Source organism: Linepithema humile, chromosome 1 (assembly GCF_040581485.1).
Source record: "Linepithema humile isolate Giens D197 chromosome 1, Lhum_UNIL_v1.0, whole genome shotgun sequence".
Taxonomy (NCBI): domain Eukaryota; kingdom Metazoa; phylum Arthropoda; class Insecta; order Hymenoptera; family Formicidae; genus Linepithema; species Linepithema humile.
Window position 1 is genome coordinate 37,264,077 of NC_090128.1, and position 21,519 is coordinate 37,285,595.

At 35.9% G+C, this 21,519-nt stretch overlaps 2 protein-coding genes across 3 annotated transcripts; one reads left to right on the plus strand and one right to left on the minus strand.

Moving 5' to 3' along the window:
• The first annotated feature begins 2,829 nt into the window (after positions 1-2,829).
• LOC136996992 (uncharacterized) lies at positions 2,830-6,364 on the plus strand. Of its 2 annotated transcripts, XM_067347035.1 has the most exons (6): positions 2,831-4,179; positions 4,266-4,610; positions 4,721-4,938; positions 5,068-5,227; positions 5,322-5,436; positions 5,522-6,364. In XM_067347035.1, exons 3-6 carry the CDS (start codon positions 4,897-4,899, stop codon positions 5,559-5,561), a joined length of 357 nt encoding a protein of 118 aa, XP_067203136.1. In that variant the 5' UTR covers positions 2,831-4,179; positions 4,266-4,610; positions 4,721-4,896; the 3' UTR covers positions 5,562-6,364. The 2 variants fall into 2 exon arrangements, 1 of the variants encoding a protein (XP_067203136.1); XR_010887820.1 differs by having other exon boundaries at positions 2,830-4,179; positions 4,266-5,227; positions 5,311-5,436; positions 5,522-6,362.
• A 6,638-nt stretch (positions 6,365-13,002) lies between these two features.
• On the minus strand, positions 13,003-16,679 carry LOC136996985 (E3 SUMO-protein ligase ZBED1-like). The gene is made up of 5 exons (XM_067347017.1): positions 16,393-16,679; positions 15,865-16,208; positions 15,741-15,792; positions 14,175-15,671; positions 13,003-13,746 (listed from the first exon to the last, which is right to left on the minus strand). Exons 1-5 carry the CDS (start codon positions 16,469-16,471, stop codon positions 13,700-13,702), a joined length of 2,019 nt encoding a protein of 672 aa, XP_067203118.1. The 5' UTR covers positions 16,472-16,679; the 3' UTR covers positions 13,003-13,699.
• Positions 16,680-21,519: the final 4,840 nt, after the last annotated feature.

Below are 21,519 nucleotides of genomic sequence, written 5' to 3' on the forward strand. Positions count from 1 at the left end.
ACCAATGGAAGAGAGCGAACGCTCCTTTCCACCGAGCCGACACAACAGACGATAAATGCATGCTACTTGCATGTTAAAAGCAAGCGTTTCTGATTCAGAAAAGAAATTCTGAGGCGAGTGGCTGGAATATTAGAGATCACCTGTTCGAAACCTGCTTCGTGCAACTTTTTTTCTTTTTTCCACATTTGTTTCTAACATAGTAAATTATTAGATAATATTTTTTTGCCCAAAAAATAATATTTTCTATTTATTATTAATATTTGCATATATTAAACTAACAATTTTAGAAATAATACAGATCTGCTATTGTTAATAGAAAAATGAAGTTATTTTACAATGTTGCAACAAAGTGCTAATTTAACATATGCGAATATTTTTAATAAAAATAAAATAATTTTTTTAGCCAAAAACATTATCTAATAATTTACTTAAAATAAATATCGAAAAAGGAAAAAAAGTTACAAAATCACAGTTTTCAAACACGAGATTTTTAATATTCTTGCCATTCGCCTTACTCGTTTAGCCATGCTTGTTATTTTACATTTATCAACATAAAAGATTACACGCCTGCAAAGCTTTTAATTATTTATTTTAAACTACTGCATATTAGCAAGAGTTACTGCAGTAACTACATATACATGTACTGTGGAGATTAGTGGAGGAACACAGTAGCATATTAAAACTGCAGTGAAATAGATGTAGATTGGTAATTTTATTAATACTATTAATAAGTAGTGGTCTTCCGCACCACCTTTGAGGTTCCACTTATGGCGCGTTCGATTTTTTTTAAGTGGATCGTCGCCTGGAGCCCTATTGTACCACTTTTTTTTACACCTGTTATTTACAGGTTAAAATAATTTACAGTAGTTGACACTGTATTTTTGTATCTATATACTTACTGTACTTTGTATACTCACTGTACTTGTACTTTTGCGCGTTGCGCGTATATTGGCGAGTTGGGAAAATTACTTACTTTATAATTTTTTATAAATACAAAATATATTTTGTATTTATTATGCCTGCAATGCTATCAAGAGCAATGAGAAATACAAGGTGTCCCATTTTAAACAATCCACTCAAATATCTCAGAAACACCGAGTTAAATAATAAAATTTTTTAAATAAAAGTTGTAGGATTTGGAGAGGGAAAAAATATAGGGATATTTGTTTGACCTTGGATGGAAGCGCTTCTGAGATTTGAAGGTCATTTTTATTTTTTTAAATGGAACTACTTTAATTTTTTTATATAAATCGATTTCTCATAATATTTGTCGTAAAAAGTTATAAAACTAGGATGGCCAAAAATTGAATGGTTTACAAGATATTTTATACTTTAATTTGACATAATTTTACATAAATAAATACAATAAATACAATAAATACAATAAAATAAATACAATAAATAAATACAAAATATATTTTGTATTTATAAAAAATTATAAAGTAAGTAATTTTCCCAACTCGCCAATATACGCGCAACGCGCAAAAGTACAAGTACAGTGAGTATACAAAGTACAGTAAGTATATAGATACAAAAATACAGTGTCAACTACTGTAAATTATTTTAACCTGTAAATAACAGGTGTAAAAAAAAGTGGTACAATAGGGCTCCAGGCGACGATCCACTTAAAAAAAATCGAACGCGCCATAAGTGGAACCTCAAAGGTGGTGCGGAAGACCACTACTTATTAATAGTATTAATAAAATTACCAATCTACATCTATTTCACTGCAGTTTTAATATGCTACTGTGTTCCTCCACTAATCTCCACAGTACATGTATATGTAGTTACTGCAGTAACTCTTGCTAATATGCAGTAGTTTAAAATAAATAATTAAAAGCTTTGCAGGCGTGTAATCTTTTATGTTGATAAATGTAAAATAACAAGCATGGCTAAACGAGTAAGGCGAATGGCAAGAATATTAAAAATCTCGTGTTTGAAAACTGTGATTTTGTAACATTTTTTCCTTTTTTGATATTTATTTTAAGTAAATTATTAGATAATGTTTTTGGTTAAAAAAATTATTTTATCTTTATTAAAAATATTCGCATATGTTAAATTAGCACTTTGTTGCAACATTGTAAAATAACTTCATTTTTCTATTAACAATAGCAGATCTGTATTATTTCTAAAATTGTTAGTTTAATATATGCGAATATTAATAATAAATAGAAAATATTATTTTTTTGGGCAAAAAAATATTATCTAATAATTTACTATGTTAGAAACAAATGTGGAAAAAAGAAAAAAAGTTGCACGAAGCAGGTTTCGAACAGGTGATCTCTAATATTCCAGCCACTCGCCTCAGAATTTCTTTTCTGAATCAGAAACGCTTGCTTTTAACATGCAAGTAGCATGCATTTATCGTCTGTTGTGTCGGCTCGGTGGAAGGGAGCGTTCGCTCTCTTCCATTGGTTGAACGGCCGAGCTCACACGGATACGTGACGTAGCGCTTCTGTAAGGTTGTGTGAGGCAGCGGAGCCGGGACCGCTGTGGGAAATATCGCATCACTGCCTTAAACGAAGATCATTCTCGCCAGTTCAGTTCTCGATCAAAGCTCAAACCAGCAACACCGAATAAAGACTTTTTCCACAAACGTGTCCCGACTTATTCTAAATAATCTATTACGTAGCTATACGCTCGTAACAGCATCCTGCATCAAGCACCACATGAGGGGAAGAGCCTCCACCATGGCGGCACCACACAAGCAAGCATCGCTGACGTCACGCGTCCGTGTGCGCTCGCCGTTCCAATAGCGTATGAGTCGTACGCTGTTGGACGGCGAGCGCACACGGACGCGTGACGTCAGCGATGCTTGCTTGTGTGGTGCCGCCATGGTGGAGGCTCTTCCCCTCATGTGGTGCTTGATGCAGGATGCTCGATCTTGCATCACTGAATCCAACCATTTTGGGCCAAGAACTCGAACCAATTTCTTGCATCGTGGACACGGGCTTTAATATACAGGGTGCGTCAGCTAAATCCGGACAAAACAAATTGTTTATTAAAACACTCTTTAGACTCAGAAAAAACTTGAAATTATGAAATATTTTTTTGTACGTTGCTTAAGGGATCCTCTCTGAGTACAATTATTCTATATAACCCCCGTTTGCTGCGATCACTGCTTCAATCCTTTGCCTGAAGCGCGAGCACGCTCTTTTCAACTGCTCCTTGTCTAAATCAACGAATGCTGCTTCAATAGCGGCTTGAAGAGTTGCCACATTGGGGTGCCTGGACTTGTTAGACAATCTTTCAATAACGCCCCAAACATAATAATCTAGGGGGTTTAAATCCGGACTATTAGGAGGCCAGAATTCCTTGGACCAAAACGCATCCACGTTATCGTTAAGCCAATTTTGCACTAAATGGCTTGTGTGAGCCGGTGCACCGTCTTGTTGAAAAATGTACGGCCTCCCGGAGGCCGTAGTTTCCATCCATGGCTTTATTACAGTCCTCAAAATCCGGAGGTAAACCTCCTTCGTGATGGTTTCTCCCTTTTTAAAGAAATACGGCGGCATGACATCACCCTCATTAGAGACGACGCTTAAGACGTGAACATTGGCTGGAAACTTCGTCCAGCCTATTATGGGGACATCCTCGGGATCACGGGCGAGCCAACGGTCGTTCCTTCGATTCACTTTTGTCGATCTCGAGTACTTGAAGAACCGAATAATTTCGATCGGTGAACGTCCGGCGCGAAGCGCTTCAATTATCGCCGCTCTTCGATTGTATTCCGCACTTGATTTTATTAACTCGGACATTTTAAAGGTTATACACGTTTTACACAAACATTTGACTAACGCGAACATTAACAATCATTTGTTCCTAAATTCACACGTAGCAAGGAATTCTAATTTAATTTTGTCCGGATTTAGCTGACGCACCCTGTATACAGATCTGGAAAATATGAGAAATAATGAATTTATTCATATATTTTCATATATTTTTATTTCTTTTCTGAACTTTTCTGAAAAGTGTGCCAATTCATATAAAAAATCTTAAAATTTTCTGAAAAAGTTATAAAATTTTTGTAAAAAATCTGAAAATTTTTATGAAAAATTTTGAGAATATTTTTCACCAGGGACACCAACGATAAGAAAATTCGAAAAGCAGTTATTAACAAAATCAGTCCTGATTGTAGCTGGACTAAACTCAAAATTCACCGCATTTTTGGAACATCAAGTGAGTTAATTATTCAATAACAATTTTAATTTATGTGTTTTAATATAGAGATTTTAAATATTACTGTGTTTGCCATCAATTTTTAGATACATACGAGTCAGGAATCGAAAAAGTCAAGATTGCTCAAGAATTTTCTGACTTGGATCATTCAGAGGCAGATGACATTTCGCGTAAAAAAAGGCAAGTTTGCCACAAGCTTCTTATTAGGAAGGATTGTTCATCGTCCGATGAAAGTGATAATAACCTCTGTACTGATGAAAATCAAGAAGCTATTGTGGATAAAGAACTTCGTGCAATACCGCCAGTGCCTCCACCATCGTTGATTGCTAATAAAACAATAAAGCAACATGTATCAAAAATAAAATAAATTGAAAACGAGAAATTATTCTCTCGTAATAACAATATCACCTCCACTTTAGACAAAGATAAAAGTTAGTTTGATATATTTACGATTTATACATTACATTTACACGAAATAAATAGTAATTTTGTATTTTATTATATGTATCCGAATATGTGTGCATTATCTATTTGTTTATAGATACACTGCCAGAAATATTGCGAAAATTGAATCAAATATTCGCTAAATTAAGCTCCATTGATGATAGACTTTTCAAACTCGAAGAAAAAGGCTGCACGCATGAAAATAAAGAAATACTATCGGTGCTCTAAGAATTCGTATCTTTGCCTTTAAAATCCAATGAGGAGCTACAAAATATGGAGAAAGATTTAGAGGATAAAGAATTTTTGGAACAAATGGTAAGCATTTATTTATTTCATTTAAAATATATCTCAAATATGTAAATTATACTATAGTTTGAAGTACAAATATCTGCTCTTACGAAATTCATATAAACTCTTAAATATATAAAATTATATTTTTTATAGGCAATTTCCATGAATAGAATCGGTGGACGAGACAGCCACGATTTAACCATTAACATTTTAAAAAGAGTGATTAGCAATGAAGTAGCTTTACAATATAGTTGGGCGGAAAAGTTAAAAAAAATGGAATTCAAAGATTTATTACTGGCAAAGTGTATTATACGTAAGTTTGGAGATATTATACAGCTAAATATATATAAGATTCAGTATTCAATTTAAAATTCAAAAATATTAATATTAAAATAGATATATTTTAGGAGCTGTGAATATGGCGGATAATAAAGTGACGGAAAAAGAAACCGTTAATTGTATTTCAAAGTGGCTCGTGCAAGCTACTTTAAGGCATGAGCGAAGCCTTGATAAACAAAAAACGTAAGTTTTAACAAATTCAATAAATAAAGATCTCTTCAATAAATTTGTTACTTTTATTACATTGCATGCCTATTTTCATTTTCAGTAAAAATCAGAAGACTTCTGCAAATGACCAACAAAAATAAATATATAATCTGAAGAAAAAAACGTAAAATAAATAAGTTACGTACAATAAATAATATATAAAACAGTTCAATTTCAGTTCGTAATTTTAAATGTTTATTACTTTTATTAAATATATGTTGTAAAATCCATAATAGAAGGTATTGTAATTATATCAAATTTATTTACCTGAATTTAATAATACACACAGAAACATACACATATACATGTCTGCAATGTCGCAAATAAAACCAAAATAAAAGCCAAATAAAAGCGGACATTTTGACATTAGCAATCTATCCGAGACGTTTCAGAAACATTTCTGTAATATTTCAGAAATATTCCAGAAAGGTTTATTGCAACGTTTCTGCAATGTTGCAAATGTGATCAAAGCGGACATTTTGACGTTGTTGCAACCTTTCAGAGACATCCCAAAGACCTTACGTAACATAACTGAGATAGTTTCACGGTTTCTAAGTTATCTTTCTGCAACATTGCAGGGACTTTTCTGTGCTATCAGGGTAGCTTTAAAATATTGCCTAATATATGCAATAATTTTAGTTTGTACACCCAGGTAGAAATTTCTCTCGATCTTCCTTGATATATACGGGCCCCGCATAGGAAAAATTAGCTTGGAAAATCCAGACGGGTCCTGGCTTTTCGCTATAAATTTTCCACGATTTTTCCCAGGTTTTGGTTAAAAAATATCTATTTATATTGTTTCCTGGATCTGGCCGGGTCTGATCAGGGAAAAACCAGTATTTTTATTTTAAACTTTCAGGTTATGTTAACGTTTGTTAAATATTTTACGGCTCAAAATAGTAACACCTTAGAGCATATCAAAGAGTTACGGTTTAAAATAAAAGAAAAAACGGTTTGAAACGTACAAAATGTGTGATCGCATATTCGCGGTTTCTCGTCTACTGTTGAGGAAGCGAAAATATCGGGCGAGGACAAAATTAGAAACAAAAATTGCGAACATTGAAACTGAAAGTGACACGTGTGACAAAAGTGACTTGATAAAAAACAAGTATTCGCGATCTAATAGTAATAAAGCTACTGATAGTGCTGTAAATGAGAATGTCTATCATGTACGCGACGAAGAGGAAACTGATGGCCAGGAAATATTTATGAAAAATAACAATTTAGAGCTCGGAAATGATATGTCAGATCCGGAAAGAGAAATCAAGAATTCAGAGCTCGAAGATAATATATTAGAATCAGAATCGATGAATACAATGAAGGTCACAATAATGAGGACGAAATGGCTAATGAAATGGAAAAACTATGTCAGTGGATTGTAACCAACCAAATTCTACACAACCAAGCAGATGAGTTGCTGGATATTTTACGACCTAAATTAATGTCACTTTTACCTAAATCTACAAAAATGTTTATAGGAATGTCATCCGCAAAATACAATATCGAACAATCCAGGAGAAAACCCGAGTAAAATAAGGGCCCCAGGCGGGATTCCAGTATGTTGGTTTCTTCGTTTCTTAAAAATAGACATACCGCATCATCAAACAGAAACACAATGCATACAAATTACGCAATTATACGTTGAATTTGCAAGTATCAGCAAGCCCGCATGAATAATTATTCTTATTTTTCTTTTTATAGTTGAATCCAATTAAAAGATATGCATAACCTTTTACAGTAAGGATTTAACTTTTAGATCTGTAATCAATAAATAAAGGGACAGAAAATGTTGTGTACACGAGATATCCTTGAAGAATTATGCATGTATATTTACCAATTGTTTAGACTCATGGAAAATGTACTCAAAATATACACTGACAAAGGAATGTTCACAAGTGTTCCCTCTCGATTTGATTCTCCTTGAAATATGTTGTAAAACATACAATTTGAAGAGACATGTATTTTTTTATAGCGGCCCTAACTCAAATTTAAGGAGTAAAACACCCTTTTGAAAAAAAACGAGTTTTTTCTTTGTGTGTAACTATCGCCAAAACCGTAGGAGATACAAAAAAATGTTTCAAATAGAAGTTGTATGGCTTGTAATAGGCTTTATAACTGTGTAGTTAAATTTTCAAAAAATGTAATTTTTTTTAACTTACCGTCACCCCTTGTTATTATTTTTTCGAATTTCAAAATTTTTGTTATGACAAAAGTTGTAGCATTTTTTACGATAAATTTAACCATATATGATTTTATGTTCCGAAATCGCATCTTTCAAAAATGAATCATCAGTATCACACTATATGCGTCGCGCTGCATGACGCATCGCTTATACCGCACTTGTGCTGCGCAATAGTTGTTAAATAAATATAAAAATAACAGGTTATCACATATTTGAGGAAGAAAAGTTAACTAAAATTGTTGCTAAAGCATCCCTTCCACATTACACCTTTATAGATAATCGCTGCATTTTGTGCGCAGCGCGTTGTCATATACAAGTTTGCTATCAGCGCATATTACACTTTGAAGTTTCGCTTGTAGTGACTACGGGAAAATAATTTATGAAACGAAGACAGTGAATGAATCAATCTATTCAACATATATTCACCCTGACTCTACCTTTTTGGCCCGACTTGACTGACAATGAATTGAAATATAAAATTCTGTACAGTTTACTCTTTTTCAATAGTTTAAATATATTGCGATATATTCTACATACTATTACATTCTATTAAATTACTACGATTTTTTTAAACTATGGTATATAAAATCTTAAAATATAAAATGTATATCATGAGTATAATTATAATATATACAATTAATAACCTTTTATATATACACATATCAGGAGTACAAATTAGTTCGGTCCGTTTTTTTGTGTTCAAAAATGCATTTATTTCAAAACAAAATGAATGAACAGATTAATTAAAGTATTGTCCATCGCTGGCTACTACTTTTTCCCATCTCTCAACCAATTTTCAAATTCCATCTCGAAAAAATGACTCGTCTTTGGAGGCGATCCAAGTTTGGAGCCAATTTTCGATTTCTGCGAAAGAAGTGAACCGGTGACCTGCCAAATCGTGCTGCATCTTTTGGAACAACCAGTAATCAGAAGGAGCAATGTCCGGAGAATACGGCGGGTGCGATAAAACATCCCATTTGAGCGGTTCCAAATATTTTTTTACGACTTTTGCGACATGAGGCCGAGCGTTGTCATAAAGAAGAATAACTTTATCATGTCTTTGCTCGTATTCCGGCCGTTTTTCTCGCAATGCACGGCTCAAACGAACCAATTGAAGCCGATACCGATCGCCCGTAATGGAATCGCCAGGTTTCAGCAGCTCATAGTAAACAACACCTTTTGGTCCCACCAGATGCAGAGCATGATCTTCGAACCATGAATGTTCGGCTTTGGTGTTGATGTTGAGGTCGATGGCAACGATTGACCGGACTTAGCGTAGTATTTTTTCCTCTTGGAGTTGTCGTAGAATATCCACTTCTCATTTCCAGTCACAATCCGATGCAAAAAATCTTTTCTTTGTTGCCTTTGAATCAGCAGCTCGCAAGTGAAAAATCGCCTTTTAACGTCTCTCGGTTTGAGTTCATAAGGCACCCAATTTCCTAGTTTTTGTATCATTCCCATGGCTCTCAATCGTACAGAAACGGCTTGTTGAGTTACTCCCAATGATCCTGCAAGCTCCTCTTGCGTTTGACTCTGATCTTCTTCGAGTAATGCCTCTAATTCTTTGTCTTCGAATTTTTTTGGCTGTCCAGAGCAAGGCTTGTCTTCAACGCTGAAATCTCCATCCTTGAAACGTCGAAACCATTCCCTACATGATTTATCAGTTGGAGCAGTGTCACCATAATCTTCGACAAGCATTCGATGGGCTTCAGCTGCACTTTTCTTTCAATTAAAGCAGAAAATTAAAACCTCCCGCAAATGCTGCTTGGTTAGCACAAAATTCGACATTTTGAACACAGTAAAAATCAAGTCAGGTTTTTGTATGAAACTCAAAGCGATATAAACTGAATATTATTAGCAGATGTCTAACCTCTCTGAAACCGCCAAAATCTGCTGTCACTATGAACCATTCACAACAGCCAGAGCTATCTTTTGAAAAACGGACCGAACTAATTTGTACTCCTGATACAACAACTTTTTTTTTAGATATATACGACAGGTTTTTTTGAAAGGTTCTAAATATGTACGACAATTTTGTTGACAGATAAAGCAATACTGTTTTGTTTTGGTTAATATATACGACAGCTTTATGTACAAGAGTTTTATAGAAGAGTTTTATAGAAATAGTTAATAACTTTTTTTATAGTTCTTTAGTCCCTTGGCGCCATTTCTGATATCATATTTTTTTGTAGTTTTATTATATATACAACAGCTTTTTTTTAGATATATACGACAGGTTCTTTGGAAAGGTTCTAAATATGTACAATTTTTTGACAGGTAAAGCAATACTGTTTTGTTTTGGTTGTGACAAGAGCGTGTACTTGGCGCCTTTTTTTTACCGTTTTTTAAAAAGGTAATTTTTTGATAAATATCATTTCTTTTTGTTTAGTAATATACAGTGTGTTCCATTATAAAACATCCACGCAAATTACTCCAAAGATAAGAGTGATAGCAAAAAATGACCTTAACAAACGTTGTAGGATTAAAAGGGGGCCAACTGAGGGTGACCTTGACTTTGACCTCGCAGTTGATTTTTAAGGTCATTTGAAGATCAGAGTAATTTTTTAAAATAAAAACCCCTATTTTTGATTCCAAAATCTAATAGCTGGTGTCAAGAGCTTTTCAAAACACTATAATGAAGTTATTTTTCATTAAGTACTTTTCGAGTTATGAGGCTTGTAAATTACAGTATTTTGACATAAAATACAAAATATCTTGTAAAACATTCAATTTTTGGGAATCTTACCTTAATACTTTTATGCATAAAATAATGAGACGAATCAATTAGTATAAAGAAAACACATTGGTTTTAAAAAAAAGTATGCAGTTGCATGTTGCAAATTACATATTTATTCTTGAAAGCAACTATGTGTTTTCTTTATATCAATTGATTTGTCTCATTATTTTATGCATAAAAGTATTAAGGTAAGATTCCCAAAAATTGAATGTTTTACAAGATATTTTGTATTTTATGTCAAAATACTGTAATTTACAAGCCTCATAACTCGAAAAGTACTTAATGAAAAATAACTTCATTATAGTGTTTTGAAAAGCTCTTGACACCAGCTATTAGATTTTGGAATCAAAAATAGGGGTTTTTATTTTAAAAAATTACTCTGACCTTCAAATAACCTTAAAAATCAACTGCGAGGTCAAAGTCAAGGTCACCCTCAGTTGGCCCCCTTTTAATCCTACAACGTTTGTTAAGGTCATTTTTTGCTATCACCCTTATCTTCGGAGTAATTTGCGTGGATGTTTTATAATGGAACACACTGTATATTACTAAACAAAAAGAAATGATATTTATCAAAAAATTACCTTTTTAAAAAACGGTAAAAAAAAGGCGCCAAGTACACGCTCTTGTCACAACCAAAACAAAACAGTATTGCTTTACCTGTCAAAAAATTGTACATATTTAGAACCTTTCCAAAGAACCTGTCGTATATATCTAAAAAAAAGCTGTTGTATATATAATAAAACTACAAAAAAATATGATATCAGAAATGGCGCCAAGGGACTAAAGAACTATAAAAAAAGTTATTAACTATTTCTATAAAACTCTTCTATAAAACTCTTGTACATAAAGCTGTCGTATATATTAACCAAAACAAAACAGTATTGCTTTATCTGTCAACAAAATTGTCGTACATATTTAGAACCTTTCAAAAAAACCTGTCGTATATATCTAAAAAAAAAAGCTGTTGTATCAGGAGTACAAATTAGTTCGGTCCGTTTTTCAAAAGATAGCTCTGGCTGTTGTGAATGGTTTATAGTGACAGCAGATTTTGGCGGTTTCAGAGAGGTTAGACATCTGCTAATAATATTCAGTTTATATCGCTTTGAGTTTCATACAAAAACCTGACTTGATTTTTACTGTGTTCAAAATGTCGAATTTTGTGCTAACCAAGCAGCATTTGCGGGAGGTTTTAATTTTCTGCTTTAATTGAAAGAAAAGTGCAGCTGAAGCCCATCGAATGCTTGTCGAAGTTTATGGTGACACTGCTCCAACTGATAAATCATGTAGGGAATGGTTTCGACGTTTCAAGGATGGAGATTTCAGCGTTGAAGACAAGCCTCGCTCTGGACAGCCAAAAAAATTCGAAGACAAAGAATTAGAGGCATTACTCGAAAAAGATCAGAGTCAAACGCAAGAGGAGCTTGCAGGATCATTGGGAGTAACTCAACAAGCCGTTTCTGTACGATTGAGAGCCATGGGAATGATACAAAAACTAGGAAATTGGGTGCCTTATGAACTCAAACCGAGAGACGTTAAAAGGCGATTTTTCACTTGCAAGCTGCTGATTCAAAGGCAACAAAGAAAAGATTTTTTGCATCGGATTGTGACTGGAAATGAGAAGTGGATATTCTACGACAACTCCAAGAGGAAAAAATACTACGCTAAGTCCGGTCAATCGTTGCCATCGACCTCAACATCAACACCAAAGCCGAACATTCATGGTTCGAAGATCATGCTCTGCATCTGGTGGGACCAAAAGGTGTTGTTTACTATGAGCTGCTGAAACCTGGCGATTCCATTACGGGCGATCGGTATCGGCTTCAATTGGTTCGTTTGAGCCGTGCATTGCGAGAAAAACGGCCGGAATACGAGCAAAGACATGATAAAGTTATTCTTCTTTATGACAACGCTCGGCCTCATGTCGCAAAAGTCGTAAAAAAATATTTGGAACCGCTCAAATGGGATGTTTTATCGCACCCGCCGTATTCTCCGGACATTGCTCCTTCTGATTACTGGTTGTTCCAAAAGATGCAGCACGATTTGGCAGGTCACCGGTTCACTTCTTTCGCAGAAATCGAAAATTGGCTCCAAACTTGGATCGCCTCCAAAGACGAGTCATTTTTTCGAGATGGAATTTGAAAATTGGTTGAAAGATGGGACAAAGTAGTAGCCAGCGATGGACAATACTTTAATTAATCTGTTCATTTATTTTGTTTTGAAATAAATGCATTTTTGAACACAAAAAAACGGACCGAACTAATTTGTACTTCTGATATATATAATAAAAAAAATATTTATTTAAAAATGCAAAAAAAACTTGACGCTGCTACATTTCCAAATATTGATGTTCAGAAATTCACTGCCAGTGCTAAAATCTACAGTTTACGTTACATACATTGTAGATTTTCAGTACTGTAGGAAATTAACGCGTAACGCTCTCGACGAATGTAATACAATGCGAATGCAAAGATGTAAATACTATCGAACGAACAGTCAGCTGTGCTCCGTGATGTTTTTCGTGTCGGAGTAAGCGTTGAGAGAGTTGTTCTCTAATCGTCGTTAACACCGGTCGTTTTCGGCAACCGAAGACATACATATATTCGAGAGACTATTATCACGAACGCTTTTATACTTTAATTGTGTCAGTTGTTCTGAAGTAAATCTTTTTTACGTTTTCTCCAGTGTATCGCTTTGTAACCCGGTCTTTTCCCGATTTCGGAAACCCTTAAAACCTTCCGTTTTAAAAAATAAAAGAAATAAAATAAATAGAGGCATTAAGGAACTCTACAATTTTGGGGGCTCAGCCGGGATAGACTACGTGCGAAGCGGTGCGAGTGAGGGACGGACCAACGGAAAAGAAAACGATTCGAAAATCTCAACAATCGAATACGACGTACGCGTGTCACGAAACGAGTACTATTACGAAGGACGGTGCGAATATTATTACGACGTAGGCTCTTAACGAAGATAGAACGATTATATAACGATTACGAATACATTGGTGCGACGCGAGGACGACGCGATCGTCATCGAGTGTAATTCGACGTGTGATATAGGGATGGGCGATGTGTAAAAAAAAGATCGATGCTAAATTATTCGATGTTTGAATATATCGATGTTGATTAATCGATTATTCACAAAAAATATCGATGAATCGGTTATTTTTAAAAAGGAGTTTTTTTATTGTAGAAATGGTTAAAAGAGTAAAAAAATCGTAGATTTTATAGAGGAATAACGCAAATTAATAAATATAATTTATTTTATTTCTCTCTTTCTCTCCCTTTTTCTCTCTCTCTTTCTTTATTAAAAAAAACTTCCCATTAGTCAGATTTTCGAAATGCGGTACACTTTGTAGATGTTGCTGTCACTACAAATAATTTTCAAACATTATATTATTATTACTAATTATGTAAAATATACATGCTTTCACAACAAAACATAAATTTAGATATTGTACGATAGATTGATATAGCATTCTATGAGTAAAGAAAGTGGTTTTTATGAAGGAATAGTTTAAGATGGAAGTTCTGTTTATAATTGAAAGTTATGCATACATATCATCTACACAATCATGCAAACATCTTACATAACTAGTTCATAATGCATTCATAAAAATAAAATAAAAATACAACAAAGGATCAGTCTTCCAATAAAAGGTAAATCTCTTGAAAGTAAAACAAATAAAACGCAAAAATAAAAGACAAAACAGACAAGTAAAATTACAGTAGTTTTATGCAAGTCCCCATTCTTCTTTTGACAGACTGCTCAAAAATAATAACATGTTAAGATGCTCACCAGTAAGACGACTGCGATTATCAGTTTTCACATTTCCAGCGTGTGAAAATAAACGTTCGCATGGGACTGAAGTTGAAATAATACTTAGATATTGCAATGCCAATTTAGACAGTGTTGGAAATGCATGCTTTAGTGATTTCCAGTAGTTGAAAGCATTTTCTGAACGTTTGATTACCGGTTGATGCAAATATTGCTTTAATTCCAGACTCAAACTTTCATCTGTATCAGTCATCTCTCTATTTTTCATCACAAGATTATCGTGAAAATGCCACAAATTTGAAGAACTTTTTTCATCATTAGCATCTTGATTGTTTTCTTTTTCTATATTTTTATGTGAATGATTTGAGATCTTTTTCAGCTGACTGTCTATGTCTTGAATTGCTTGAGAAGCTGCTAAAGCGCTTTTGAAATGCAGCCTTTTGAAGCGAGGATCTAAAATTGTCGAGATTGCTAGAATTCGAGTCGATTCCAGATATTGAAATTTTTTATTGATCTGATTGAGCAATTTCTCTTGAAACTCGATGCCAATTTCTGTGGTAATTACGCAATCAGTAATAGCTGCTGTCATGCAGTGGATAATTGGAATTATGACACTACAAGTGGGATAATTTTCTCCGCTTATCTCGGTAATTACACTTGCAACAGGCCTCATCAGTGCTACCAAATTCTTTAAAACTGAAATTTCAGTCCTTGAGAGCATATCTGGCATATTGGTACATTTTAACATTACTGGATAAACATAATCCTCTAATGTTAAAAAACGCTCTAACATGTAGTAAGTTGTGTTCCATCGCGTTTCAACATCTTGGATAAACTTCAATATCGTTCCATCGGTTTTCCCATCACGTTTTTGTAATCTTTTTAATTCATCTGATGCGACAATACTGTGTCTGGTAAGGCTCACTATCTTTTTTACTTTACTTATAATTTCCATAGCAGATTGGATGGACTGTAAAGCTTTCGGCACTAAATGGGATAGAATGTGCGCAAAACAAGCTAATTGTTTATTACTTCCAACTAATTTAGTAACTGCGCTTCTAATATTCGCTGCACTATCGCTAATAATAGCCATAATTTTGTTTGAATCCACGTGAAAATCCTCCATCACTTTTAATAAAGAGTCATGTAAGTAATCACTGGTATGATTCTTATCTAATGGTAAAACTCCCAAACAACCATTTTTCATTTCGCAATCAGCTTCTAAATAATGAATTGTGACACCAAGATAACTCTGATTGCTAACATCAGACCAATTGTCACATGTCAAAGTATACGATGGAGCTTCTTTAATTTTCTTCTTAAATTGTTCTTTCATTATTTGATACCTTGATTCCATTATGTTCGTAATAGTCTTTCTACTTGGAATATTATACAAGGGAACTATAGTTTTCATGAGCGTCTTGAATCCCTTCGCCTCAACAGTAGAGAGTGGAAGCTTATCGACAGCAATCATGTACATAATTGACAATGTTATTCTATCTGCAGTCTGTCCGCCCTCTGAAAACATATTTTTAACTTTTATTTTATATTTATATGTACACACATGTTGTTTAATTTTTCACTAACCTTCGAAGGATTTTATTTTGCTGAAAGCATAATCAATTCGTGATTCGTTGCTCTGTAATTATTTTTAAAATATATCAATATAATTATATATTTTACATTTTAAATCATATAAATTAAATCGTACCTGAGGTTTTTTTCTTTTAAAAACCTGAAGAGTTTCATCAATCGATTTAGAACTTTCTTTAAAAAGCTCAAAATCACATTTTCTTTTCTTTGCTTGTGATACTAATATTTCATGCTTTCTTGAAAGATGTTGCATTAAATTTGTTGTGTTTCCACTATGTTTTATAATTTTATCACAAAAGCAGCATTTTGCTGATGTATTATTATATTTTGTGTAATGTTTCCAAGCAAGACTTGTTTGTTTGATGGAAAGATTCTGCATCTTCTGTGGTTTACATGAAAGAGATTGATCTCTTGAACTTTCAGATGAAATATCATCACTTTCTCCTCCAGTATCTTGAATATCTGTTAACAATTTATTGATGATATATGATATGGATGGTAACAACTCCTGCAGCTTGCAAAAATTTCAAACTAAGTTGTACATATATATATATATATACTATCTAATAATTAACAGAAAGAGAAAAAGAGAGAAAGAGAGAAAAGAAATATATATACAATTTTGTGTAATAAAAATATTGCTTACCATTGTTAGGAAGTACTTGACTCATTGTCAATGTTACACATAACCAAACAGAGAGAAACTTGTATCTATGTATACACATACAACAAAGCAAACTAGACCGAGAGGCTTTTATCTAATTTACTAATATTAACATCACAGTAATTTATAGTTTCTTTGACGTCACTTTCCGTTTATATGTATATGTAGCGTAAACTCTTTTTAACGAAAATAATTTTAAAAAACACCTGTCTGACGCAACGATAGCTGTTGAGGAGCGTGCTATCAGTGCATTGTGTTAGCCCCGATCTACAATAGGTGTAGTAAACTTTAAGCCGTAAAAAATTGACTAATCACAGTCGATTATTCTTTTACGCTTTGACTGTGATTGGTCAATTTCTTACGGCTTAAAGCTTACTACATCTGTTGTAGATCGGGGTTAATGAGCGATAAAGATAGAATGACGCAATAGTGCTTATAGCGTGCTTTCTGACACAGCCGATGTCTGACGTAAAAAATCGATGCATCGATGCATCGATCAAGAAAATATCGAACTGATTAATCGATTATTAGAAAAAAAACTATCGATCATTTCGATTAATCGGCAAACATCGCCCATCCCTAGTGTGATACAACGAGAACGGCATTCTGAGTGAGCGGTGCAGGGGAAGTGACGAGCGATTTCCGACCCGAAAACATTCAGCAGTGTAGCCGCGCTCAAGAAAGTTGTAAAACGAAGAGGACTGAGCACGGTAGGAACGAAAGTCGAACTTATAAGCCGCCTAACGAATAACGATCCGAGTGGCGGATGGATGCAGACAATGGGCGCGAGAACCGACGAGATGATGGAGCTGACGAGTGGGAACGACGATGGTGCCCACGGGGGACCGTCGCACGGAAACGAAGAAGCGTGACAATCACGAGAGGGGTTGAACGATCGATGGAAACCGCAAATTTACCAACGAGAAATAAAAATTTATCGAAGGGAAAAAGAACTGGCTGAGCGAGAACTTGCATTGGCGCGACGTGAGATTGAGCTGCTACACCTAATGCAGAGCAGCGGCACAACAGACGTGCGTGCAGGCGTGTCAAATAGAAATGCGCCCGATAATAACCGAACTTATGGAGAAGCGTCAAACACGAATCAACGATTGCCTGGTGAAGAAGATGATTCACTCATGAGGTCAGCGAGGGTGAACGTCAATGCCGTAGCGGATTTATTAAGTTATTTTGATGGTGACGCTGAAACCATCGGGATGTGGGAGAAGCAGATGAAATTTCTGAGCGCCGCGTATAAATTGAACGACGGTCTGACGAAAATTTTAATTGGCATGAGACTGAAAGGACGCGCGTTAGAATGGTTCCATTCAAAGTCGGAGTATATCGAAATGACGCCCAATGCAATACTCGACAAATTGCGGAGTATGTTTTACCACCGACCAAACAAGATAGCAATGAGACGACGCTTCAAAGAACGGAACTGGAGGAAAGACGAAACGTTCTACGATTATGTGTACGAGAAAACAATAATGGCGAATCGTATTGCCATTCCAAACGATGAGATCCTGGGGTACATAGTCGACGGCATCCCAGATCCAAACTTGCGCGACTTGGCGCGGGTACAAAGATTTACGACGAAAGATAGAATTTTGCAAGCTTTTGAAGAGATATCGCTAAAAAACAGAAGATATCTGTTGGGATGGATGGCGCTTAAGTCAGTTCTTCATTCTCATGATTAGGCGCTATTCGCTATTGGATGGAATTTTCTCGATCGCTTACTGAACACATTATTATTAGACACCGACCTGTGTAGCGCTCGTTTTATAAATATACATTGTCTCTTGCATTTTATTGTGGCAAATTCTGTGATTTTCTATTCCACCTCCACATATCCTATTAATATCCAATGACAGCGATGAACTCGAAGAACAATGACAGTAAGAAGCCTAAGAACGACAAAAGCGATAAGAGTGCTGTAGGTAAGAAAAGTGCGTTAGGCGATGGGAAGGACTCGAAAAAGAGAAAAGAACACGGAACGACGAAGCTTTAATTGCGGATCGAGAGATCATTTAAGTGCGTATTGTCCGACGAGAGAAAAAGGTGTCAAGTGTTTCGGCTGCAACGAGTACGGGCATATAGCGTCGAAATGTCCGAATAAAAACGCGACAAAGAACAGCTGCGCGATCACCCAGCCTTATCGACAAAAACGACTCAAGGATGTACTAGCTAATGACGTTGCGATGCAAGCAATTATAGATTCGGGTAGCGATATTACTATAATGCGCGAAGACGAATACGTTAAATTAGGATCTCCACGGTTTAAGCTAGAGGCAACGCCGTTCCGGGGAATAGGCACAGAGAAAAATGTTACGAACGGGGGATTTCACGCGAAACTGACAGTCGACGAAAATTGTTATGTAATTCCGATTTATGTGGTAGCTGATAATTTAACGAGATACAAATTACTGATCGGTAATGATTTTCTTGATACCGTTAATGTAAATTTAGAGTGCGGAAAGCAGACTATTGTAAAACCGGCAGGCTATGCCAACGACGAGCGTGATTTCGCAGAAATTTGTCAAATAAACGTAATCTCTGACCGAGAGGTGAATGTCGCAGACGTATCACACATACGTAGCGCCGAACACAAACAAATTATACAGTCTCTAGTAAACGATTATAAGCCGAATCCGACTCGTGAGATAGACGTCGAAATGAAACTTGTATTGAAAAACGACGAACCGATCTATCTTAGGCCAAGAAGATTAGGATCGGCCGAACGAGCTGAAGTAAACGCGCAGATAGATGAATGGATAAAAAATGGTATTGTACGACCGTCCGTATCTGATTATGCAAGTCCGGTAGTATTGGCAAAGAAGAAAGACGGCACGAGTAGACTATGCGTCGATTATCGATTACTTAATAAGAAAGTCGTTAAAGATCGATATCCCTTACTGCTGATCGAAGATCAACTCGATGCATTGCAGGACGCGAAGGTATTTAGTACGCTCGACTTAAAGAACGGGGTTTTTCACGTGAAAATGGATGAATCCAGCGTGAAGTATACCGCGTTTGTAGTCCCTGACGGGCATTACGAATTCCTCAGAGTACCATTCGGACTCTGCAATTCTCCCGCTGTTTTCGAGAAATTCGTGAATGTCGTGTTCAGGGATCTTATTCGCGATGGAGACGTGTTGGTTTATATGGACGATTTGATAGTACCCTCAACCAATTTCGCGACAACGTTAAAGAAATTAGAGCGCGTGTTAAACGTGGCTAGTCAATATGGCTTGATAATCAACTGGAAGAAGTGCGATCTCTTGCGGACGAAGGTCGAGTATTTAGGGTATATTGTCGAAAGCGGTAAAATTCGTCCGTCGAAACACAAAACCGAAACTGTAAGGAAATTCCCGATGCCTACATGCATACGGCAGGTTCTGTCGTTCTTAGGTTTGACAGGATATTTCCGGAAATTCGTACCGGGTTACTTTATGATTGCGCAGCCGTTGACGAATTTGCTGAAGGTTACGATATTTAAATTTGAGAAAGAAGAAAAAAACGCGTTCGAGCAATTAAAGTTGATATTGATAAACAAGCCTGTATTAAGTTTATATAAGATAAGTGCGGAAACCGAGCTGCATACCGATGCTTCGATGTACGGGTACGGTGCGACCGTAGTGCGGTATTTTGTTGCAACGTGATAGTGAGGATCATGCGATGCATCCGATATATTACGTGAGCGGAAAAACCACCCCGGCGGAGGAAAATCCGAGTTATGAGTTCGAGGTTCTTGCGATAATTAAGGCGTTGAAAAGGTTTCGAGTATATCTGCTTGGCATAAATTTTAAGATTGTCACCGATTGTCGCGCGTTCACTCAAACGATGTCGAAAAAAGATCTATGCATACGCGTATCTAGATGGGCGCTTTTGTTAGAAAAGTTTCATTACGAAATCGAACATCGCCCGGGCAGAAGTATGCTTTATGTTGACGCGTTAAGTAGGAATCCAATGCTTGTTTGTTTACTTTTAGAAAAAAGCGACAACGGACTTATAGCGAGATTGAAAAAAGCGCAACACGACGACGTTGATACGGAGAGAATAATACGATTAACGAAAGAAGGACAGACACACGGGTACGTTATTTGCGGAGGATTATTATTTAAAAAAGTGGATGACGATATTCGACTTGTAGTTCCGAGGGCGATGTGCTCGCAAATAATTAGAAGAGCTCACGACAAAGGGCATTTTTCAATCGTCAAAACGGAAACAATTGTCAGGCGAGATTATTATATTCAAAATCTAAAGCCGAGAGTCGAAAGGATTGTACACAATTGCATCAGTTGTATATTAGCTGAGAAAAAACAAGGGAAGCAGGAGGGCTTTCTTTTCCCGATTGACAAAGGTGAGGTCCCGCTCGACACCTTTCATATCGATCATTTAGGACCGCTTGCAACGACGAGAAAAAGTTACAAATATATATTCGTGGTGACAGATGGTTTCTGTAAATTCACATGGCTCTATGCGACTCTATCCTGCGACTCTATCCTGCAAATCCACAGCCACGGCAGAGATGCTTAACTCTCTTGGAAAACAAGCAACGATATTTAGAAATCCACGGCGAATCATTTCGGATAGAGACACGGCCTTTACGTCAGGGGCATTCGAGGAGTATTGTAAAAACGAAGGCATCCAGCATGTTTTCACGACGACGGGAGTTCCGAGAGCAAATGGACAGGTGGAGCGCATAAATCGAACGCTCATACCGCTGCTGACGAAACTAGCGGCACCGAAGCCAGAAGAATGGCACAAGTATTTGAGAGTTGCCCAGCAGTATTTAAACGCTACGATACACCGAAGTATAGCCACGACACCGTTCCGTCTGTTGTTTGGAACACACGCACGATTGCGCGAGGATGATAACGTACAAGAATTGCTCGAGAAAGAGTGGACGGCTTCATTTCAGGAAAGTCGCGACGAGTTGCGCGTGCAGGCAGCACAGAATATCGCAAAAGTCCAAGGAGAGAATAAGCGAGGATTCGATAAAAGACGAAAAGGAGCCCAACTCTACCAAAGTGAATTGGTAGCCGTGAAGCGAACGCAGCGGGTCCCTGGATCTAAGTTAGCATCGAAGTACTTTGGACCTTACAAGAT